This window comes from Xyrauchen texanus, chromosome 13 (assembly GCF_025860055.1).
Source record: "Xyrauchen texanus isolate HMW12.3.18 chromosome 13, RBS_HiC_50CHRs, whole genome shotgun sequence".
In the NCBI taxonomy this organism is placed as follows: Eukaryota; Metazoa; Chordata; class Actinopteri; order Cypriniformes; family Catostomidae; genus Xyrauchen; species Xyrauchen texanus.
Window position 1 is genome coordinate 47,699,503 of NC_068288.1, and position 26,422 is coordinate 47,725,924.

Below are 26,422 nucleotides of genomic sequence, written 5' to 3' on the forward strand. Positions count from 1 at the left end.
CATGTATCATCCAGTGTGCTAAATACATGTGTCTCTGTCATGTATCATCCAGTGTGATAAATACATGTGTCTCTCATGTATCATCCAGTGTGCTAAATACATGTGTCTCTGTCATGTATCATCCAGTGTGCTAAATACATGTGTCTCTCATGTATCATCCAGTGTGCTAAATACATGTGTCTCTGTCATGTATCATCCAGTGTGCTAAATACATGTGTCTCTGTCATGTATCATCCAGTGTGCTAAATACATGTGTCTCTGTCATGTATCATCCAGTGTGCTAAATACATGTGTCTCTGTCATGTACCATCCAGTGTGATAAATACATGTGTCTATGTCATGTATCATCCAGTGTGCTAAATACATGTGTCTATGTCATGTACCATCCAGTGTGCTAAATACATGTGTCTATGTCATGTATCATCCAGTGTGCTAAATACATGTGTCTATGTCATGTATCATCCAGTGTGCTAAATACATGTGTCTCTGTCATGTATCATCCAGTGTGATAAATACATGTGTCTCTGTCATGTACCATCCAGTGTGATAAATACATGTGTCTCTGTCATGTACCATCCAGTGTGCTAAATACATGTGTCTCTGTCATGTATCATCCAGTGTGATAAATACATGTGTCTCTGTCATGTACCATCCAGTGTGATAAATACATGTGTCTCTGTCATGTATCATCCAGTGTGATAAATACATGTGTCTCTGTCATTATCATCCAGTGTGATAAATACATGTGTCTCTGTCATGTATCATCCAGTGTGATAAATACATGTGTCTCTGTCATGTACCATCCAGTGTGATAAATACATGTGTCTCTGTCATGTACCATCCAGTGTGCTAAATACATGTGTCTCTCATGTACCATCCAGTGTGATAAATACATGTGTCTCTCATGTATCATCCAGTGTGATAAATACATGTGTCTCTCATGTACCATCCAGTGTGATAAATACATGTGTCTCTCATGTATCATCCAGTGTGATAAATACATGTGTCTCTCATGTACCATCCAGTGTGATAAATACATGTGTCTCTCATGTACCATCCAGTGTGATAAATACATGTGTCTCTGTCATGTACCATCCAGTGTGCTAAATACATGTGTCTCTGTCATGTACCATCCAGTGTGATAAATACATGTGTCTCTGTCATGTACCATCCAGTGTGATAAATACATGTGTCTCTGTCATGTACCATCCAGTGTGCTAAATACATGTGTCTCTGTCATGTATTTATCACACTGGATGATACATGTGTCTCTGTCATGTACCATCCAGTGTGATAAATACATGTGTCTCTGTCATGTACCATCCAGTGTGATAAATACATGTGTCTCTGTCATGTACCATCCAGTGTGATAAATACATGTGTCTCTGTCATGTACCATCCAGTGTGATAAATACATGTGTCTCTGTCATGTACCATCCAGTGTGATAAATACATGTGTCTCTGTCATGTATCATCCAGTGTGATAAATACATGTGTCTCTGTCATGTATCATCCAGTGTGATAAATACATGTGTCTCTGTCATGTACCATCCAGTGTGCTAAATACGTGTGTCTCTGTCGTGTATCATCCAGTGTGCTAAATACATGTGTCTCTGTCATGTATCATCCAGTGTGCTAAATACATGTGTCTCTGTCATGTATCATCCAGTGTGCTAAATACATGTGTCTCTCATGTATCATCCAGTGTGCTAAATACATGTGTCTCTGTCATGTATCATCCAGTGTGATAAATACATGTGTCTCTGTCATGTACCATCCAGTGTGATAAATACATGTGTCTATGTCATGTATCATCCAGTGTGCTAAATACATGTGTCTATGTCATGTACCATCCAGTGTGCTAAATACATGTGTCTATGTCATGTATCATCCAGTGTGCTAAATACATGTGTCTATGTCATGTACCATCCAGTGTGCTAAATACATGTGTCTCTGTCATGTACCATCCAGTGTGCTAAATACATGTGCCTCTGTCATGTACCATCCAGTGTGATAAATACATGTGTCTCTGTCATGTACCATCCAGTGTGATAAATACATGTGCCTCTGTCATGTACCATCCAGTGTGCTAAATACATGTGCCTCTGTCATGTACCATCCAGTGTGCTAAATACATGTGTCTCTGTCATGTACCATCCAGTGTGCTAAATACATGTGTCTCTCATGTACCATCCAGTGTGATAAATACATGTGTCTCTCATGTACCATCCAGTGTGATAAATACATGTGTCTCTCATGTACCATCCAGTGTGATAAATACATGTGTCTCTCATGTATCATCCAGTGTGATAAATACATGTGTCTCTCATGTACCATCCAGTGTGATAAATACATGTGTCTCTCATGTACCATCCAGTGTGCTAAATACATGTGTCTCTGTCATGTACCATCCAGTGTGCTAAATACATGTGTCTCTGTCATGTACCATCCAGTGTGCTAAATACATGTGTCTCTGTCATGTACCATCCAGTGTGCTAAATACATGTGTCTCTGTCATGTACCATCCAGTGTGCTAAATACATGTGTCTCTGTCATGTACCATCCAGTGTGATAAATACATGTGTCTCTCTCATGTACCATCCAGTGTGATAAATACATGTGTCTCTCATGTATCATCCAGTGTGCTAAATACATGTGTCTCTGTCATGTACCATCCAGTGTGATAAATACATGTGTCTCTGTCATGTACCATCCAGTGTGATAAATACATGTGTCTATGTCATGTATCATCCAGTGTGATAAATACATGTGTCTCTGTTATGTATCATCCAGTGTGCTAAATACATGTGTCTCTGTCATGTACCATCCAGTGTGCTAAATACATGTGTCTCTGTCATGTACCATCCAGTGTGATAAATACATGTGTCTCTGTCATGTACCATCCAGTGTGATAAATACATGTGTCTCTGTAATGTACCATCCAGTGTGCTAAATACATGTGTCTCTGTCATGTATCATCACACTGGATGATACATGTGTCTCTGTCATGTACCATCCAGTGTGATAAATACATGTGTCTCTGTCATGTATCATCCAGTGTGCTAAATACATGTGTCTCTGTCATGTACCATCCAGTGTGATAAATACATGTGTCTCTGTCATGTATCATCCAGTGTGCTAAATACATGTGTCTCTGTCATGTACCATCCAGTGTGATAAATACATGTGTCTCTGTCATGTACCATCCAGTGTGCTAAATACATGTGTCTCTGTCATGTATCATCCAGTGTGATAAATACATGTGTCTCTGTCATGTACCATCCAGTGTGATAAATACATGTGTCTCTGTCATGTACCATCCAGTGTGATAAATACATGTGTCTCTGTCATGTATCATCCAGTGTGATAAATACATGTGTCTCTCATGTATCATCCAGTGTGCTAAATACATGTGTCTCTGTCATGTATCATCCAGTGTGCTAAATACATGTGTCTCTGTCATGTACCATCCAGTGTGATAAATACATGTGTCTCTCATGTATCATCCAGTGTGATAAATACATGTGTCTCTCATGTACCATCCAGTGTGATAAATACATGTGTCTCTCATGTACCATCCAGTGTGATAAATACATGTGTCTCTGTCATGTATCATCCAGTGTGATAAATACATGTGTCTCTGTCATGTACCATCCAGTGTGCTAAATACGTGTGTCTCTGTCGTGTATCATCCAGTGTGCTAAATACATGTGTCTCTGTCATGTATCATCCAGTGTGCTAAATACATGTGTCTCTGTCATGTATCATCCAGTGTGCTAAATACATGTGTCTCTGTCATGTATCATCCAGTGTGCTAAATACATGTGTCTCTGTCATGTATCATCCAGTGTGATAAATACATGTGTCTCTGTCATGTACCATCCAGTGTGATAAATACATGTGTCTATGTCATGTATCATCCAGTGTGCTAAATACATGTGTCTATGTCATGTACCATCCAGTGTGCTAAATACATGTGTCTATGTCATGTATCATCCAGTGTGCTAAATACATGTGTCTCTGTCATGTATCATCCAGTGTGCTAAATACATGTGTCTCTGTCATGTACCATCCAGTGTGATAAATACATGTGCCTCTGTCATGTATCATCCAGTGTGATAAATACATGTGTCTCTGTCATGTACCATCCAGTGTGATAAATACATGTGCCTCTGTCATGTACCATCCAGTGTGCTAAATACATGTGCCTCTGTCATGTACCATCCAGTGTGCTAAATACATGTGTCTCTGTCATGTACCATCCAGTGTGCTAAATACATGTGTCTCTCATGTACCATCCAGTGTGATAAATACATGTGTCTCTCATGTACCATCCAGTGTGATAAATACATGTGTCTCTCATGTACCATCCAGTGTGATAAATACATGTGTCTCTCATGTATCATCCAGTGTGATAAATACATGTGTCTCTCATGTACCATCCAGTGTGATAAATACATGTGTCTCTCATGTACCATCCAGTGTGCTAAATACATGTGTCTCTGTCATGTACCATCCAGTGTGCTAAATACATGTGTCTCTGTCATGTACCATCCAGTGTGCTAAATACATGTGTCTCTGTCATGTACCATCCAGTGTGCTAAATACATGTGTCTCTGTCATGTACCATCCAGTGTGCTAAATACATGTGTCTCTGTCATGTACCATCCAGTGTGATAAATACATGTGTCTCTCTCATGTACCATCCAGTGTGATAAATACATGTGTCTCTCATGTATCATCCAGTGTGCTAAATACATGTGTCTCTGTCATGTACCATCCAGTGTGATAAATACATGTGTCTCTGTCATGTACCATCCAGTGTGATAAATACATGTGTCTATGTCATGTATCATCCAGTGTGATAAATACATGTGTCTCTGTTATGTATCATCCAGTGTGCTAAATACATGTGTCTCTGTCATGTACCATCCAGTGTGCTAAATACATGTGTCTCTGTCATGTACCATCCAGTGTGATAAATACATGTGTCTCTGTCATGTACCATCCAGTGTGATAAATACATGTGTCTCTGTAATGTACCATCCAGTGTGCTAAATACATGTGTCTCTGTCATGTATTTATCACACTGGATGATACATGTGTCTCTGTCATGTACCATCCAGTGTGATAAATACATGTGTCTCTGTCATGTATCATCCAGTGTGCTAAATACATGTGTCTCTGTCATGTATCATCCAGTGTGCTAAATACATGTGTCTCTGTCATGTACCATCCAGTGTGATAAATACATGTGTCTCTGTCATGTATCATCCAGTGTGCTAAATACATGTGTCTCTGTCATGTACCATCCAGTGTGATAAATACATGTGTCTCTGTCATGTACCATCCAGTGTGCTAAATACATGTGTCTCTGTCATGTATCATCCAGTGTGATAAATACATGTGTCTCTGTCATGTACCATCCAGTGTGATAAATACATGTGTCTCTGTCATGTACCATCCAGTGTGATAAATACATGTGTCTCTGTCATGTATCATCCAGTGTGATAAATACATGTGTCTCTCATGTATCATCCAGTGTGCTAAATACATGTGTCTCTGTCATGTATCATCCAGTGTGCTAAATACATGTGTCTCTGTCATGTATCATCCAGTGTGCTAAATACATGTGTCTATGTCATGTACCATCCAGTGTGCTAAATACATGTGTCTGTCATGTATCATCCAGTGTGCTAAATACATGTGTCTATGTCATGTATCATCCAGTGTGCTAAATACATGTGTCTCTGTCATGTATCATCCAGTGTGATAAATACATGTGTCTCTGTCATGTACCATCCAGTGTGATAAATACATGTGTCTCTGTCATGTACCATCCAGTGTGCTAAATACATGTGTCTCTGTCATGTATCATCCAGTGTGATAAATACATGTGTCTCTGTCATGTACCATCCAGTGTGATAAATACATGTGTCTCTGTCATGTATCATCCAGTGTGCTAAATACATGTGTCTCTCATGTATCATCCAGTGTGCTAAATACATGTGTCTCTGTCATGTATCATCCAGTGTGCTAAATACATGTGTCTCTGTCATGTATCATCCAGTGTGATAAATACATGTGTCTCTGTCATGTACCATCCAGTGTGATAAATACATGTGTCTATGTCATGTATCATCCAGTGTGCTAAATACATGTGTCTATGTCATGTATCATCCAGTGTGCTAAATACATGTGTCTCTGTCATGTATCATCCAGTGTGATAAATACATGTGTCTCTCATGTATCATCCAGTGTGCTAAATACATGTGTCTCTGTCATGTATCATCCAGTGTGCTAAATACATGTGTCTCTGTCATGTATCATCCAGTGTGCTAAATACATGTGTCTCTCATGTATCATCCAGTGTGCTAAATACATGTGTCTCTGTCATGTATCATCCAGTGTGATAAATACATGTGTCTCTGTCATGTACCATCCAGTGTGATAAATACATGTGTCTATGTCATGTATCATCCAGTGTGCTAAATACATGTGTCTATGTCATGTACCATCCAGTGTGCTAAATACATGTGTCTATGTCATGTATCATCCAGTGTGCTAAATACATGTGTCTCTGTCATGTATCATCCAGTGTGCTAAATACATGTGTCTCTGTCATGTACCATCCAGTGTGATAAATACATGTGCCTCTGTCATGTATCATCCAGTGTGATAAATACATGTGTCTCTGTCATGTACCATCCAGTGTGATAAATACATGTGCCTCTGTCATGTACCATCCAGTGTGCTAAATACATGTGCCTCTGTCATGTACCATCCAGTGTGCTAAATACATGTGTCTCTGTCATGTACCATCCAGTGTGCTAAATACATGTGTCTCTCATGTACCATCCAGTGTGATAAATACATGTGTCTCTCATGTACCATCCAGTGTGATAAATACATGTGTCTCTCATGTACCATCCAGTGTGATAAATACATGTGTCTCTCATGTATCATCCAGTGTGATAAATACATGTGTCTCTCATGTACCATCCAGTGTGATAAATACATGTGTCTCTCATGTACCATCCAGTGTGCTAAATACATGTGTCTCTGTCATGTACCATCCAGTGTGCTAAATACATGTGTCTCTGTCATGTACCATCCAGTGTGCTAAATACATGTGTCTCTGTCATGTACCATCCAGTGTGCTAAATACATGTGTCTCTGTCATGTACCATCCAGTGTGCTAAATACATGTGTCTCTGTCATGTACCATCCAGTGTGATAAATACATGTGTCTCTCTCATGTACCATCCAGTGTGATAAATACATGTGTCTCTCATATATCATCCAGTGTGCTAAATACATGTGTCTCTGTCATGTACCATCCAGTGTGATAAATACATGTGTCTCTGTCATGTACCATCCAGTGTGATAAATACATGTGTCTATGTCATGTATCATCCAGTGTGATAAATACATGTGTCTCTGTTATGTATCATCCAGTGTGCTAAATACATGTGTCTCTGTCATGTACCATCCAGTGTGCTAAATACATGTGTCTCTGTCATGTACCATCCAGTGTGATAAATACATGTGTCTCTGTCATGTACCATCCAGTGTGATAAATACATGTGTCTCTGTAATGTACCATCCAGTGTGATAAATACATGTGTCTCTGTCATGTATTTATCACACTGGATGATACATGTGTCTCTGTCATGTACCATCCAGTGTGATAAATACATGTGTCTCTGTCATGTATCATCCAGTGTGCTAAATACATGTGTCTCTGTCATGTATCATCCAGTGTGCTAAATACATGTGTCTCTGTCATGTACCATCCAGTGTGATAAATACATGTGTCTCTGTCATGTATCATCCAGTGTGCTAAATACATGTGTCTCTGTCATGTACCATCCAGTGTGATAAATACATGTGTCTCTGTCATGTACCATCCAGTGTGCTAAATACATGTGTCTCTGTCATGTATCATCCAGTGTGATAAATACATGTGTCTCTGTCATGTACCATCCAGTGTGATAAATACATGTGTCTCTGTCATGTACCATCCAGTGTGATAAATACATGTGTCTCTGTCATGTATCATCCAGTGTGATAAATACATGTGTCTCTCATGTATCATCCAGTGTGCTAAATACATGTGTCTCTGTCATGTATCATCCAGTGTGCTAAATACATGTGTCTCTGTCATGTATCATCCAGTGTGCTAAATACATGTGTCTATGTCATGTACCATCCAGTGTGCTAAATACATGTGTCTGTCATGTATCATCCAGTGTGCTAAATACATGTGTCTATGTCATGTATCATCCAGTGTGCTAAATACATGTGTCTCTGTCATGTATCATCCAGTGTGATAAATACATGTGTCTCTGTCATGTACCATCCAGTGTGATAAATACATGTGTCTCTGTCATGTACCATCCAGTGTGCTAAATACATGTGTCTCTGTCATGTATCATCCAGTGTGATAAATACATGTGTCTCTGTCATGTACCATCCAGTGTGATAAATACATGTGTCTCTGTCATGTATCATCCAGTGTGCTAAATACATGTGTCTCTCATGTATCATCCAGTGTGCTAAATACATGTGTCTCTGTCATGTATCATCCAGTGTGCTAAATACATGTGTCTCTGTCATGTATCATCCAGTGTGATAAATACATGTGTCTCTGTCATGTACCATCCAGTGTGATAAATACATGTGTCTATGTCATGTATCATCCAGTGTGCTAAATACATGTGTCTATGTCATGTACCATCCAGTGTGCTAAATACATGTGTCTCTGTCATGTATCATCCAGTGTGATAAATACATGTGTCTCTGTCATGTACCATCCAGTGTGATAAATACATGTGTCTCTGTCATGTACCATCCAGTGTGATAAATACATGTGTCTCTGTCATGTATCATCCAGTGTGATAAATACATGTGTCTCTGTCATGTACCATCCAGTGTGATAAATACATGTGTCTCTGTCATGTACCATCCAGTGTGATAAATACATGTGTCTCTGTCATGTACCATCCAGTGTGCTAAATACATGTGTCTCTGTCATGTACCATCCAGTGTGCTAAATACATGTGTCTCTGTCATGTACCATCCAGTGTGATAAATACATGTGTCTCTCATGTACCATCCAGTGTGATAAATACATGTGTCTCTCATGTACCATCCAGTGTGATAAATACATGTGTCTCTCATGTACCATCCAGTGTGCTAAATACATGTGTCTCTGTCATGTACCATCCAGTGTGTTAAATACATGTGTCTCTGTCATGTACCATCCAGTGTGCTAAATACATGTGTCTCTGTCATGTACCATCCAGTGTGCTAAATACATGTGTCTCTGTCATGTACCATCCAGTGTGCTAAATACATGTGTCTCTGTCATGTACCATCCAGTGTGATAAATACATGTGCCTCTGTCATGTATCATCCAGTGTGATAAATACATGTGTCTCTGTCATGTACCATCCAGTGTGCTAAATACATGTGTCTCTCATGTATCATCCAGTGTGCTAAATACATGTGTCTCTGTCATGTACCATCCAGTGTGCTAAATACATGTGTCTCTGTCATGTACCATCCAGTGTGCTAAATACATGTGTCTCTGTCATGTATCATCCAGTGTGCTAAATACATGTGTCTCTGTCATGTACCATCCAGTGTGATAAATACATGTGTCTCTGTCATGTACCATCCAGTGTGCTAAATACATGTGTCTCTGTCATGTATTTATCACACTGGATGATACATGTGTCTCTGTCATGTACCATCCAGTGTGATAAATACATGTGTCTCTGTCATGTACCATCCAGTGTGATAAATACATGTGTCTCTGTCATGTATCATCCAGTGTGCTAAATACATGTGTCTCTGTCATGTATCATCCAGTGTGCTAAATACATGTGTCTCTGTCATGTACCATCCACTGTGATAAATACATGTGTCTCTGTCATGTACCATCCAGTGTGATAAATACATGTGTCTCTGTCATGTATCATCCAGTGTGATAAATACATGTGTCTCTGTCATGTACCATCCAGTGTGATAAATACATGTGTCTCTGTCATGTACCATCCAGTGTGCTAAATACATGTGTCTCTGTCATGTACCATCCAGTGTGATAAATACATGTGTCTCTCATGTACCATCCAGTGTGATAAATACATGTGTCTCTCATGTACCATCCAGTGTGATAAATACATGTGTCTCTCATGTACCATCCAGTGTGCTAAATACATGTGTCTCTGTCATGTACCATCCAGTGTGTTAAATACATGTGTCTCTGTCATGTACCATCCAGTGTGCTAAATACATGTGTCTCTGTCATGTACCATCCAGTGTGCTAAATACATGTGTCTCTGTCATGTACCATCCAGTGTGCTAAATACATGTGTCTCTGTCATGTACCATCCAGTGTGATAAATACATGTGCCTCTGTCATGTATCATCCAGTGTGATAAATACATGTGTCTCTGTCATGTACCATCCAGTGTGCTAAATACATGTGTCTCTCATGTATCATCCAGTGTGCTAAATACATGTGTCTCTGTCATGTACCATCCAGTGTGCTAAATACATGTGTCTCTGTCATGTACCATCCAGTGTGCTAAATACATGTGTCTCTGTCATGTATCATCCAGTGTGCTAAATACATGTGTCTCTGTCATGTACCATCCAGTGTGATAAATACATGTGTCTCTGTCATGTACCATCCAGTGTGCTAAATACATGTGTCTCTGTCATGTATTTATCACACTGGATGATACATGTGTCTCTGTCATGTACCATCCAGTGTGATAAATACATGTGTCTCTGTCATGTACCATCCAGTGTGATAAATACATGTGTCTCTGTCATGTATCATCCAGTGTGCTAAATACATGTGTCTCTGTCATGTATCATCCAGTGTGCTAAATACATGTGTCTCTGTCATGTACCATCCAGTGTGATAAATACATGTGTCTCTGTCATGTATCATCCAGTGTGCTAAATACATGTGTCTCTGTCATGTACCATCCAGTGTGATAAATACATGTGTCTCTGTCATGTACCATCCAGTGTGCTAAATACATGTGTCTCTGTCATGTATCATCCAGTGTGCTAAATACATGTGTCTCTGTCATGTACCATCCAGTGTGATAAATACATGTGTCTCTGTCATGTATCATCCAGTGTGATAAATACATGTGTCTCTCATGTATCATCCAGTGTGCTAAATACATGTGTCTCTGTCATGTATCATCCAGTGTGCTAAATACATGTGTCTCTGTCATGTACCATCCAGTGTGCTAAATACATGTGTCTCTGTCATGTACCATCCAGTGTGATAAATACATGTGTCTCTGTCATGTACCATCCAGTGTGATAAATACATGTGTCTCTGTCATGTATCATCCAGTGTGATAAATACATGTGTCTCTGTCATGTATCATCCAGTGTGATAAATACATGTGTCTCTGTCATGTATCATCCAGTGTGATAAATACATGTGTCTCTGTCATGTATCATCCAGTGTGATAAATACATGTGTCTCTGTCATGTACCATCCAGTGTGCTAAATACATGTGTCTCTGTCATGTATCATCCAGTGTGATAAATACATGTGTCTCTGTCATGTACCATCCAGTGTGCTAAATACATGTGTCTCTGTCATGTATCATCCAGTGTGCTAAATACATGTGTCTCTGTCATGTATCATCCAGTGTGCTAAATACATGTGTCTCTGTCATGTATCATCCAGTGTGCTAAATACATGTGTCTCTGTCATGTACCATCCAGTGTGATAAATACATGTGTCTCTGTCATGTATCATCCAGTGTGATAAATACATGTGTCTCTGTCATGTACCATCCAGTGTGATAAATACATGTGTCTCTGTCATGTACCATCCAGTGTGATAAATACATGTGTCTCTGTCATGTATCATCCAGTGTGATAAATACATGTGTCTCTGTCATGTATCATCCAGTGTGATAAATACATGTGTCTCTGTCATGTATCATCCAGTGTGATAAATACATGTGTCTCTGTCATGTACCATCCAGTGTGCTAAATACATGTGTCTCTGTCATGTATCATCCAGTGTGCTAAATACATGTGTCTCTCATGTATCATCCAGTGTGCTAAATACATGTGTCTCTGTCATGTATCATCCAGTGTGCTAAATACATGTGTCTCTCATGTATCATCCAGTGTGCTAAATACATGTGTCTCTGTCATGTATCATCCAGTGTGATAAATACATGTGTCTATGTCATGTATCATCCAGTGTGCTAAATACATGTGTCTATGTCATGTACCATCCAGTGTGCTAAATACATGTGTCTATGTCATGTATCATCCAGTGTGCTAAATACATGTGTCTATGTCATGTATCATCCAGTGTGCTAAATACATGTGTCTCTGTCATGTACCATCCAGTGTGATAAATACATGTGCCTCTGTCATGTACCATCCAGTGTGCTAAATACATGTGTCTCTGTCATGTACCATCCAGTATGCTAAATACATGTGTCTCTCATGTACCATCCAGTGTGATAAATACATGTGTCTCTCATGTACCATCCAGTGTGATAAATACATGTGTCTCTCATGTACCATCCAGTGTGATAAATACATGTGTCTCTCATGTATCATCCAGTGTGATAAATACATGTGTCTCTCATGTACCATCCAGTGTGATAAATACATGTGTCTCTCATGTACCATCCAGTGTGCTAAATACATGTGTCTCTGTCATGTACCATCCAGTGTGCTAAATACATGTGTCTCTGTCATGTACCATCCAGTGTGCTAAATACATGTGTCTCTGTCATGTACCATCCAGTGTGCTAAATACATGTGTCTCTGTCATGTACCATCCAGTGTGCTAAATACATGTGTCTCTGTCATGTACCATCCAGTGTGATAAATACATGTGTCTCTGTCATGTACCATCCAGTGTGATAAATACATGTGCCTCTGTCATGTATCATCCAGTGTGATAAATACATGTGTCTCTGTCATGTACCATCCAGTGTGCTAAATACATGTGTCTCTCATGTATCATCCAGTGTGCTAAATACATGTGTCTCTGTCATGTACCATCCAGTGTGCTAAATACATGTGTCTCTGTCATGTACCATCCAGTGTGCTAAATACATGTGTCTCTGTCATGTATCATCCAGTGTGCTAAATACATGTGTCTCTGTCATGTACCATCCAGTGTGCTAAATACATGTGTCTCTGTCATGTACCATCCAGTGTGATAAATACATGTGTCTCTGTCATGTACCATCCAGTGTGATAAATACATGTGTCTCTGTCATGTACCATCCAGTGTGCTAAATACTTGTGTCTCTGTCATGTATTTATCACACTGGATGATACATGTGTCTCTGTCATGTATCATCCAGTGTGCTAAATACATGTGTCTCTGTCATGTACCATCCAGTGTGATAAATACATGTGTCTCTGTCATGTATCATCCAGTGTGATAAATACATGTGTCTCTGTCATGTATCATCCAGTGTGCTAAATACATGTGTTGTGAAATGAAAACATCAAGACTGCTGATTAGACGAAGCTGCAGCGCATCCTGCTCGTGAAACATCATGAAACAGGTGTTACCTGCAGGAATGTGATCAAACGCTGATGGCTTCAACATCTCCACCGACTCATCCATCTGAGACTCTGAGAGAGAGAGAGAGAGAGAGAGATCAATAAATGTCATCAAAAGCTGAGAGGACAATCACAGGCTGATCAATCGACTGATATCTGATCATTACCAGCATCGACTGAAAACTGGGTCTGATTGGCAGAAGCTATTTTTGCTCTTGTGCCAGTTCCAAAATCAACTGAGCTTGAGAACCGATAATGTACATTTTCTATATTCAATCATTTTATTTTACTTTGAGTGAATATTGTAAATTAGCACACATGTATTCTCTCTCTCTCTCTCTCTCTCTCTCTCTCTCTCTCTCTGCTAATTCGGTGCATGTTTCATGTGCATTAAACTGTAGAAATAACATCTGTATTAAATCTCTAGATATAAACTCATAATTGTTTATGACTAAATTACTCTGAACCAAAAGTAAATGTCTGCAGGAAAACTAAAGAAATTCTTTGGAAAGAAAAGACTTTCAGAGAATAACACAAACAGAATGAAGATCGCAGAGATGCAGTGAGTCCAACAGAGTCGAACGCATTTGAACAATGTCATTGATGAGCTGCAACAGAAATGATCCGAGAACATGAAGACTTCTGCTTCAGCCATGACATGAGTATGTCTCATAAGAACGGCAGAGAGAGTTAGTATTATAATAACATATGCAACTCTAGTGTAAGGAACTAAGAAATGGTTCTTATTCAGAAAAGGTGAATTTTTCCCATTTCAGTGCGAGTGGTTTTCATGACTTTTGGTTCCATTAATGGTTCTTGCTCATGCAGTTTTCCACCAATGCAGACGAAACACTGTCCTAAAATACTGAGTGTTTCCAGTAGTGCATTTCAGTGGCAGCGCTGCCACCTACTGAATCTACAGCGTAAAGCACGCATCGCGTCCAGTGTCTTCCGATTACTGAACAAATAACTCTATGAGCTGGTTCTCCTGAAGTTTGCAGACGTCACCACTGTCATCGGTCTCATCCGAGATGACGATGAGTCTGTATACAGAGGAGAGGTTTAATGGCTGTCTGTCTGGTGCAGTCATAGCAACCTGGAGCTGAACACGCTCAAAACAGTGCAGATGATTGTGGACTTTAGGAGGAACACCCCAACACTGACCCCCTCACCATTCTGAACAGCACTGTGGCAGCAGTGGAGTCATTCAGGTTCCTGGGCACTACCATCTCACAGGACCTGATGAAGGAGACCCACATTGACTCCATTGTGAAAAAGGAGCTGCTAACCTGCTAGCGACCAAGACGGACTTGCAACAAATTTGGAAAAGTTGAACGATTTAGAGAATTGTAGCTGGCGAACAATGTCAAAATTATTGGAATTCCTGAGAACGAAGAAGGCAGAGATATGGTGAAATTCCTAGACGAGCTCTTCCCGACTCTTTTTCTTGGAAGAACCACAGCAAGCGATGCCCTTCATGAAGTCAATGATCAAATAAGTCATTGTGCGATACTGTCTATGCAGTCGAGTGGACCTGTCTCACTGAAGATTCACTTATCCGTCCGAGCGCCGCCTTTGTTTCTTGGTTCTGTCTAGCGGCTGGAGTTTGTTTTGTGCAGTAACACACCTTTGGGAGAGTTTGTGAATGAATCTGTGAATATTCTTTATGCGCATGCCTCCTATTGGTTTATAGTTTGTTTTGTGGAATATTTCTTGGAGTGATTTGGGCATTTTTTGCACTCATGTAACAGCCGAGTTGGGCTGACTCACTGAAACTGGCCGCCTTTTTTCTTTTGGTGCTGGTTCCACGTATTGGCTGGAGTTTGTTTTATAGATTATTTTCTGTTGTATAATTCTGCCTCACAAAATTTTTATATAAGCACCGGACTTCATCAATCTGACAGGAAAGTTGTTGCAGAAACTCTCGTAGGCATACGTGGACTGTTTGAGTTTAGAGGGATGGACGCACCTCATAAAAAGAAGGAAGGTTATTTATTTCCTTAAACTTAAGAAATATGATATAGTGTTTCTTCAAGAAATGCATCTTTCCCCGCAGGAAGCTGAAAGATTTGGGCAGATATGGGGTGGACATGTGTCTTTAGTGCTGGCTCGAGTAAGAGCAGGGGAGTCATTACACTGATAAATAAACATCTACAATTCAAATGTCTCAAACAGATTAAAGATAAATTAGAGTCATTATTGTTTTAGCAGAAATTCAGGGGCAAAGGTTGATTTTGGCTAATAATTACGCACCTAAAGCTGATGATCGGGGCTGTTTTATAGATCTTGAAGGGATGTTGCACCCCTCATGATATAATATTGGGAGGAGACTTTAATCGATTGATGGATTCAGTTCTTGATCACAGTGAAGCAAAAGTGTATAAATCCCCGAGAGCAACACTGATGCTTCATAGGACGTGTTAAAATCTTGGTCTTACAGATATTTGGAGACTTTTGAACCCATCTGGTAGGGACTACAACAGATCATCAGTCCATAAGATTTATTCTGGAATAATTTTTTCCCCCAATTTCATCTGTTGTTGATTGCTAATTTGAAAACATCTCAGTCTCAGATCACACCCTGATGAGTTTAGAGATGTTCCCACATACAGAGAAAAGGAAATCATATAGTTGGTGCTTCAATGTTTCCCTTTTGCAAAATCCTGATTTCCAACAAATGTTAAAGGCTGAAATCAGTGTACATATGGAGACCAACTGGGCGTGGCTTGAGGCACTTAAGGCGGTTCTTAGGGGGCGGGTCATACAGTACACCTAATTCACCAAAATATCCAAAGCACGAGAACACGTGGAGATGGAAGAGAATATAAAAGTGCAGAGGCAGAGCTGAAGTGCCAAATATCGTCTGATGGCCTCGACTGAAATACAGATATAAAACTATTTTGTCATGGAAGGTGGAGTTTTGGTTATTCAGGGCAAGACTTTGATTTTATGCACTGCACTCTGGGAGAGGTGTTTACTGCTTATGGGAAAGGTCATGAGGCATCAGTGTATTACTCCCTGATAATTCAGGGTTTTAAGTTGATTCCATATGTATAATTCTGTTGTTAAATCTATTATTGTTGTTGTTGTAATCAATAAACAATTGTAATAAAGAACTGTACACTTCCAGAGTGAGGATAAGGCTGGTAAAATCACTCTGGACCCCACTGACCCATCCCACTACCTTTCTGAAGTGTTTCCTTCTGGCCGACGCTTCAGAGCTCTGAACACCAGAACCGTCGGACACAGGAACAGTGTTTCCCCACAGGCTAAAAATCTCATGACCAGTTAAAACTGCCCCATTGAGCAATAATTATATATTTATATACAGCTAAATCCATTTATATTTATCCAACATATCCAACCTCTTCTGCCATTACATTCCCTTACATCTGTATATAACATATGTATTAATATATCGTACATGCGCGCACACGTGTGTGTGTGTGTATATATATATATATATATATATATATATATAGTCTTATTGTGTATTTCTACATATAGTTTTTTATTATTTGTTTTATTATCATCTCTGTCCTGTTGCTGTATTGTTTGTGCACTGGAACCTTCGGTCACTAAGACAAATCCCTTGTATGTGAACACACACTGTAGTCACTCCGGACTCTTATTTACTTACAGACATGATGGAAACACACACGGACAACTGACAGAAAAATGCAGTTTCGGCCAAATCCGTCCCGACAGCTTAAAAATAAATCATTATTTTAGGCTTACAGTAGTGAATCGGTGAAAGGCAAATACAAGATGGATTGTTGGTGTACTTGTTCATTAATTACTTTTTCTTCATTTCTAACAAATGATAAATTGTACACAGTGAATCTTTAAAGGTGCTGCAAGTTATTTTTCATGGGAAGGTATACAAAACAATTTTCCACTCCCTGAAATATATTAATGAATAAATTGTCATGAGATGCACACACCCTCACAATAAGCACATGAATGATCTTACATAGTTTATGCTTAATAAATAGACAACGTGCAAGTAGGGCTGGGAGATAAAACGATATCAATATTTATCATGATATAAGAATTCCATGAGATCGACGATAAGTTTGAGTAATTTTCAATATTTAGTCTGTGTTCTACATCTAGACATGCGTGTTGCTAAAAACACTAGCAGTTTGTCTTTCTTATCATATGTTTCACTGGCGTGTGCTGAGCGAATGCGAGCGAGCGCTTTCAGTTCCTTCCTATGGAAGTCGAGCGTCAAGCTCGCGAGGTGGATTGTAAGATTGACAGTAGCGCGGGGAAAGCGGTTCACTAGCGTTGGGAGCGCCTTTGTTCAGATTTCTTCTGCTTCAGTGGAAATGGCGCCTCAGACTGTATGAAGTTGTTAAAACAACAGCGCCGGTTACATCATATCTGATCTTTCTGCGCTGTATTCTTGAATATTATTCTCTAGCACTGAAACACGCTTCACTGATGCCCGGGCCGGACCTGCTTCCTCTTTTCCACACATGTGAGTAAACATGAGGTGCGTGTTTCCCAGAGCGCCATTACACCATAACGTTTTTACCTTCTAAATGTAGTTTTATTAATCAGCATGTTCCAAACCTTTAATAAATAGATTTCTGTTCTAATTTGGTGAAATTATTCAGATTTGATCATCTCTGACAAGGATGAAACACAAAACAATGACTAGTTTGTAGTTTAGTCTCTCTCACTTTAATGAAAATAGAAAAATGGTCCATTCAGACTTTTACATGTTCAAAAGTTTCTCTCGGGACACCCCTGAACCCCCAAACAGTACCATTCCTCAGTCACAAGGGCTGTATGTATAGAAATATGAAAATAACTTTAAATGTAAAAAATATATATATATATATACTGTCATTATAATTCAAAATGAACAGATCATCTTATAACATTCATATCCAACTGCACTCAGTTGATAAACTCTATAAATATTGTAATATTTTCACAGAAGATCCCTCACACATCACCGCATCGGCTGTGTCTGGCCCCAACACAGTTTTGTAAAGATTTTGTTTTCTCTTCTTTTTTTGGAAATTCAAAAAAATGTGCAAATGTGATTTAATATCGTGATAAATATCTATATCGAATGATATGAAAAAGAATATCGTTATATTTTTTGCCATATTGCCCAGCCCTATGTGCAAGTTTGCATTATAATAAAGGCATTAAACGCAAAACACATGGTTGTGACACTAGATGAATCAGGCGACTGACCCTTGAATGTGGATTAGATGATGGCAGCTGTAATTCGGTTCATGAGACACGGACAGAGAGCATCAGCGCTGATCACGTACACTCGGTTTCTACTAACAAGAATTTCCTGCCTCAGAAAAAAAGTCCTAAAAATACCATAAACCGACTGCACATATCATTCATTAATCAACGGGTCAAACAGTGATAATCTACACCGAACGGGTCTGATGCGTGTTCACATGAGGAATACAGCAGCAGTGTTGGTTTAAATTATAGCTAAAGTATTTATTATCAGATGACTAAAGAGAAAGAAATAGCAGTTTATGAGGAATTATTATTTTGACTAAGGATTTTGAAAGAAAATGAGTTATTTTGTTCTCTGGTTTGATGAGATTTCTCTCACTGGACACACACACACACACGCACGCACGCACGCACGCACGCACGCACGCACGCACGCACGCGCCTTTGTGCATTAATACAAACTAAAGGTGGCACCAATTAGTTCTGCCACTAGCTGACTAGTCGATCACATGACTTAAGTTGCACTTGTTGTTTACTTGACGACAGCAGGAGTGACCTGTAACTGCGCAGACGCTCACGGCTGCATCATCTGCGCAGATTATCTATGCATTCATACTCTCTGTAAACATGCGTTGAACTCATTTGAAACTGTTAAGACTGCAGATTCTACACGGCGTATGCAGAGTTATTTAATTTACTATTTTAAATGAGTTCTCTGTAAGTGGAATTGTACGCAACAGAGAAACACAACCTTTACTTCACAACGCAGCACTTGAGCGACACATAAATCACTTTCAACAAAGATTTTTTTATCAAAGTGCCAATTAGGCCAATTTGGGAACATCTGCATCATCGCTGTAATTAGTCATGATATCGTCAGGATTTGAACACGAATGTCCAAATGGACACAGAAAAACTGCTGATATGTCACAATTCATGATGTCAGAGACGGTTCCCATGGAGACTGTATTTGGACCCGTCAGCAGAACATTGAGTATTGGCAGAAAGTGCCGCACCCGATCACCCCGATGACTCTCCTCGCTCTTCAGTTTGCCAGTCCTGATTCCAATTAAATTCAGCACGCTTGTGTGCATCTCTCAGACGCTGTGTGACTGACACAAAACCTCAGAGAGGAAACGACTGATGTGAGACGGAGACCAGCCGTGCGTGTGTTTGTGTTGTCTGGGGAACAGACAGTTTGTTTGTAAAGTGCACGTGCAGAATGCAAATCTATAAATAAATGCGAATTAATCCACTGCAGCCTTTAATCTGAAACGGAGTTGCGAGATAAAAATAAACACGAGACGCGGATCATCGAGATACGGAGCGGCACCGAGAAATAAAAGAGCAAAACCATCACCGATGTCCAGTGAACCTTCAACTTCACTCTGACGATAACAAACATTTCTGTGTGTAGCTTCGCTTAAAGGAGAGACTTTATTCATGAAATGACATGCAGAAAATCCTCAGTTCAGTCAGCCATGATTCATTTCATCCATGAGTGAGTGTCTAATAACAGGCCGGAGATTAAACCAGTATTATTCAACTGGTCATGTGATCATAACATAAGAATAAAACCGCTTTTATAAGGTTACTGATATGACTGGAGTGCTCATGATTTTATACATTTCAAATGATTGAGTAAAAGTTTTTAAATGAGGAAAGAGAGCAGCTTTAAGTCTGTTTCACTGCGGACAGTCGCAGTATTTTCTGTACGCTGCATGTGTCCAGAGAAATGGAAAATGTAAGATGAAGTCGCAGAGAATCGTACCTGAATGACTTTGATTCATAATGTTCAGCTGCGCTTCAGTCACAAAAACTTCAAGTGAACTTCCAGCAAGACAGACGTTTCCTTCTGGTCTCGACTAATGCACACAGCAGCTGCGAGAAACACAGATTCATCATCAAAATATCCAAAACATCTCTACAACAGAGAGAATATAACAGAAGACAAAGTGTGACACAACACACAACATACTGTAAGTGACTGGGAGATTAATATGCTATTAAACATCCAGTAATATCCGAGCTTGAAGTGTTGCCCTCCGTAAAAGGGTCACAACAGGAGGGATCACATGTTCCTTGATGTTTTGGCATGTAAGAGTTCATTGTACAATAAAAGTTTCAGAACTCAAAACTTCCTCTTCAATGCAAAAGGAGCATTTGTTGAATCCAAGCTGCCAAAACGACTCGTTCTCTACTTCCTCCATATTGTGATGTCACACATCGGACCGCCTCCACAACAACACATCAATGCCAACTTACGGCTGCTCGATTACGGCACAAATCATAATCACGATTCTTTTGGTCAATATTGAGACGTCGTGCATTTTTTAACAGTGGATTTCCTTGAAATGTAAACAGCATGGAAAGGGGAGGAGCCTATTGTCATATGATCATTATATCATGTATGACAGTCAAATAAAGGAAATCCTCCATCATCATCAGCAGGAGCGATCGCACTTCTATAGAATGAGATCGACTTTATCATCATGTTATTGCAGAAACATCTAACATGTACAAATACATCAGCACAAATTCAGAAGTGAAATTATACGATTCTCAAAATCAGCTTCAAAACCACAACAAATAATTACACTAATATGTTAATTATGGAAGAATGGGTTAAAACATATTTGCCTTCCAGACAAAACAGTTAATGAAGCTTTTCTGCTCGTTTTGATTTGTATTTAGCATGTGATAAACAGGCTAAATTGTTTATGATGTATTTATTCTGCAATAATAACAAGGTGCTGTTTAGTTTGTAATGTATTCGTTGTGCCCTCTTGTGGACTTTTTAAATGTCTATATCTGATTCACAACTTTATTCCATTTTTGAATAAACTAAAGAAAAGAACATTTTGTCAGGACCTCTAGTACAATACGTTACTTTGTTTAGTAGCTTTACGTCCAGGTTTGGTATCATGAGAGAATCTTTATTCCAAGCAAAGATTCGTGCAGCTCTTAAAGTTCTTCAGTCGAGAGTTTTCTTGTTCTGTTTGTTTGATTATTATAACGACACACCAGCAGGTCAATTCATTTACATTATACTTACCGATATTTTAATACAAATATGCTTATTTCTCCGCTGTTTACGCTCACTTTAGACATCACTCTCTGTGTTTACATGAATATCTCACCAAGACGGGCATTTTAGCAGAATTCTGAGATGTATTTGAGCGTTCAGGGTTAGGGCACGTTCAGCACAGATGGGACACATATAAGGTGCATTTTAATTACCACATTCAAGTCTGAACTATCACCAAAATGCAGAATAAAATGTTTTTGTCTGCAAGTGTTCAAAGCGGTGTTTAATGCTGGTGTTGACGGTCTGATGTGAATCATGAACGCATCTTCACGATTGCTGTAATAACACAGTCGACGGCTGATTAATATTGTGCAGAATGAGAGTTTAAGAGATTTAATGCCCATTGCAATGAATATACAACATATGTGGGCACTAGATCTTTCAATAAGTCCCACTTACACGTTGGGAAACATTTAATGTTTCTTTAATGAGTGCTATTTCACAGCATTTCTATCTTTATACTGTGGAAAACATTAATAAACCATTATATTGTTACATATTGTTTTGCTTTTTCAAAAAATGGAAATAAATGTATTTTGTCAGGAAAATAATGTACATAGTGTCACATTTCAAAATTACATTAAAAACAAGTCATTGGCATAAATGATGCACTTTTTGCACTTTCATTTTGTTGTACTTTTTTGCTTTATTATAATAAAATAACATGATGCAGTAACAACTAATGTCATGATTCATGTATGTAGTCATTAATTCAGAGACTCCGAACAGAATTCATATTACCAGGTGTTAATGGTGCCCGTTAATACATACATTAAAACTACCCAGCAATAAATGTGTCAGAGCGGAAGTGTGTGTGTGTGTGTGTGTGTGTGTGTGTGTGTGTGTGTGTGTGTGTGTGTGTGATAAAGAAGCCAACACTGATGCACTAGATTATGTTTTTCTTATTTTCTTTATCGGTCCAAACGATGGACTGTAGGGGTGTAACGGTGCACCCATCTCACGATTCGGTTCATAATACGGAGTTCACGAATAATTATTGAAACTAAGCATGAATCAAGTTAGAATTTGCTTGTGATATGAATTTCTTAACTGATCTTAATTTAGGACTTAAAGGAAATTCTCATGATTTACGGACCTTTAACATCCCAGATGTGTTTGACTTTCCTTCTTCAGCAAAAGCTAAATTCAGATTTTTATAAGCACACTTCAGCTCTCTCCATCAGGCTGCCAGATATCTGACAGTAATCCACACGACTCCAGTCGATCATTTATTGTCTTCTGAACCTAATCGATACTTTTGTGTAAAAAATAAAGTGATTATTAAAAGTTTTAACTTTTAAAAAAACCTTTCCTGCCAGCAGTCGATGCATCACGTTACGGTCACGTGAATTTAGTTGAATGCTGCGTTCATGCGAGACGTTGGAAGTGCGCTCCGTTTACAACAGAGGAACGAATGTCATGCGAGAGTTACTGTAGTTTATTTCAAACAGCGATCCAAAGCAACGAGTCATTCTGCAGATTCTGTCTGACACTGCTTTAATAAATAGTTTAGAGGGGGTCTGAGTATCTCTGTGAATACTGACGCTGACTATCACCGCTGGAGTCGCGAGTTTGAATTCAGGGCGTGCTGAATGACTCCAGTCAGGTCTCCTTAGTAACCAAATTGGGCCGGTTGCTAGGGAGGGTAGAGTCACATGGGGTAATCAAATTGGGCCGGTTGCTAGGGAGGGTAGAGTCACATGGGGTAATCAATTTGGGCCGGTTGCTAGGGAGGGTAGAGTCACATGGGGTAATCAATTTGGGCCGGTTGCTAGGGAGGGTAGAGTCACATGGGGTAACCTCCTCGTGGTGGTGATTAGTGGTTCTCTCAATGGGGCGTGTGGTGAGTTGTGTGTGGATCGTGGAGAGTAGCATGAGTCTCCACATGCTGTGAGTCTCTGCGGTGTCATGCACAACGAGTCACGTGATCAGTAAAAAGTCAAATGTATTTCTAAAGCACACTTAAACACAGCAACGCTGACCGAAGTGCTGTACAGATGAATCTACAATACATTAAAATAAAACAAACGTGTCATAAAGCTGGATAAAATGTGCGGATTGACGGTCTCAGAAGCGGAGGCAACGGAGACATGTCCCATGTAATCGCGCCACCACGAGGACTAAGCAGGAGTAGCACTACTAAGTAGTGGGAATTTTCTCCAAATTGGGAGAAAAGGGGATTAAAAAATAAATAAACAATGGTGAAGTGGTGACAGACATCCCAACTCACCGACACTCTCTCTCCGATTACCGGTCATGAGGAGCTCGCCAAAATTACAAAAATACCGTTCAAGCATGAATAAAGTAATAAGAATAGAATAATGGAGTGATTTAGGAAGCGGTTTATGGAGTTACTTTACCTTGTGAAAGTGTGTGATTGTGTATTTATCCCATTGAGGTTTGCCGTAGTGTAGATCCGTATGGAGCAGATTGTAACAGATTGTTGTGGGTCTCAGTGAAAGTCGGTCATGTATCTGTGCTAATCTCACTTGACGGGCGAGGAGGGCATATTCTTCCAGCAGGGAGGGTCATTTACCCATATGGGCATTATGTTCACTCTGAGGCTTCTATTGTCCCCAAAAAACAGCACCCCACATTACATCAGCTATATGAATAATAAACAGGCTTGCTGGTAAATGTAAAGACAGTCACTGCATAATCAATAACAGAACACAAAACAATGACTAAACGTGATCCCTTGTCATTGCTTTAGTTTTTTTTATTCTAGGAACACTTTCTTAATTCCTAAAAAAATCCAAAATGCCCATATATTAGTGCTCTGATGTCGCTTTACATCATCGATCATTGAAACATGAAGTTTGTGTTTCATCTGCTCGAGTTCATTCACAAAACTGAACAACACGCCCATCTGCACATCATTGGCCATCAGTGATTTCACCACAACAACCACATTATACTAGTCAAAGCCGGTTACAGCCGAAGAATGGCTTTATTTCAGAGAACGGTTTCAAACATTCGTGACGGTAAATATCATGAACGGAAGCTTCCGTTACCGAGCGGCAACAGTTTCACATCATGTTTCAAGAACAAACAAACACAATCGCCGCCGCTGTTTTCATTCGCACTTCGGTAATATTCGGGGTATTTCAGTCGGGATGTAAAAGTGATGCTTCGCTGTTTGCTCGTAAACTCACCGTATATCAGCGGATGCGGAATCAAAGACAGTCGTGAAACGCGAGCTGACAGATTCCGCCATACTGGATCTTTGATTCGGGAATCACGTGCGGCGGGACTGAAGAGGAAACACACGCACCATCACGTCATTCCTGATGATCATTTAGGGGCTTTAAAATGTGCAGCTAACAATGTAGTTTCATTCATATCTAATCATAAGATGCTGAATTCAATAATTTTCTGAATAAAGGTTTTTAATTCGATAAAGGGCCAACATTGTCAACAAACACTGTCTGCATTAATATTTGCCTGTTTCAGAATCTTTTCTTTTTCATGCTGGATCAAAGAAAATTTATAAACATTTATATAATTTGAATTTCTTTTCATCATTGATGTATCTGTAAATGACATGACTGTGTCAGCCGGCTACCCGAAATAAAATACACAAAAAAATTTACGCTCCTCAAGTTGTGCCTCGTGTTTTCTTCAAGAATCATAATGCTGCTCTTTTCCATATTCACCACTTCATATTGACCACTCAATATTCACCACTCCATATTCACCACTTCATATTCACCACTCCATATTCACCACTTTATATTGACCACTTCATATTCACCACTCCATATTCACCACTTCATATTCACCACTCCATATTCACCACTTCATATTGGCCACTTCATATTCATCACTCAATATTCACCACTCCATATTCACCACTTCATATTGACCACTTCATATTCATCACTCAATATTCACCACTCCATATTCACCACTCCATATTCACCACTTCATATTCATCACTCAATATTCACCACTCCATATTCATCACTTCATATTCACCACTCCATATTCACCACTTCATATTCACCACTTCATATTCATCACTCAATATTCACCACTCCATATTCACCACTTCATATTCACCACTCCATATTCACCACTTCATATTCACCACTTCATATTCATCACTAAATATTCACCACTCCATATTCACCACTCCATATTCACCACTTCATATTCACCACTTCATATTCATCACTCAATATTCACCACTCCATATTCATCACTTCATATTCACCACTCCATATTGATCACTTCATATTCACCACTTCATATTCATCACTTAATATTCACCACTCCATATTGATCACTACATATTCACCACTTCATATTCACCACTTCATATTCATCACTCAATATTCACCACTCCATATTCACCACTTCATATTCACCACTTCATATTCATCACTCAATATTCACCACTCCATATTCACCACTTCATATTCACCACTCCATATTGATCACTTCATATTCACCACTTCATATTCATCACTTCATATTCACCACTCCATATTGATCACTTCATATTCACCACTTCATATTCACCACTCC

The 26,422-nt window shown here is 39.3% G+C and overlaps 1 protein-coding gene across 5 annotated transcripts in view; it reads right to left on the reverse strand.

Annotated features, from left to right (window-relative positions):
• Positions 1-25,134, reverse strand: part of LOC127653579 (histone deacetylase 4-like) — a 46,813-nt gene extending 21,679 nt beyond the window's left edge. For 4 of the 5 annotated variants that reach the window (XR_007971829.1, XM_052140297.1, XM_052140298.1 and 1 more), the window contains exons 1-3: positions 25,048-25,134; positions 20,576-20,685; positions 13,597-13,659 (exon numbers count right to left, since the gene is read on the reverse strand). Coding sequence is in view for 4 of the 5 variants with exons in the window: in XM_052140297.1 (XP_051996257.1) it covers positions 13,597-13,659; positions 20,576-20,594 (82 nt within the window). In the remaining variant the exon portion in view is untranslated. The remainder of the gene's footprint in view (positions 1-13,596; positions 13,660-20,575; positions 20,686-25,047) is intronic. The other variant, XM_052140300.1, reaches the window with a different exon arrangement.
• Between the last annotated feature and the right edge of the window lie 1,288 nt (positions 25,135-26,422).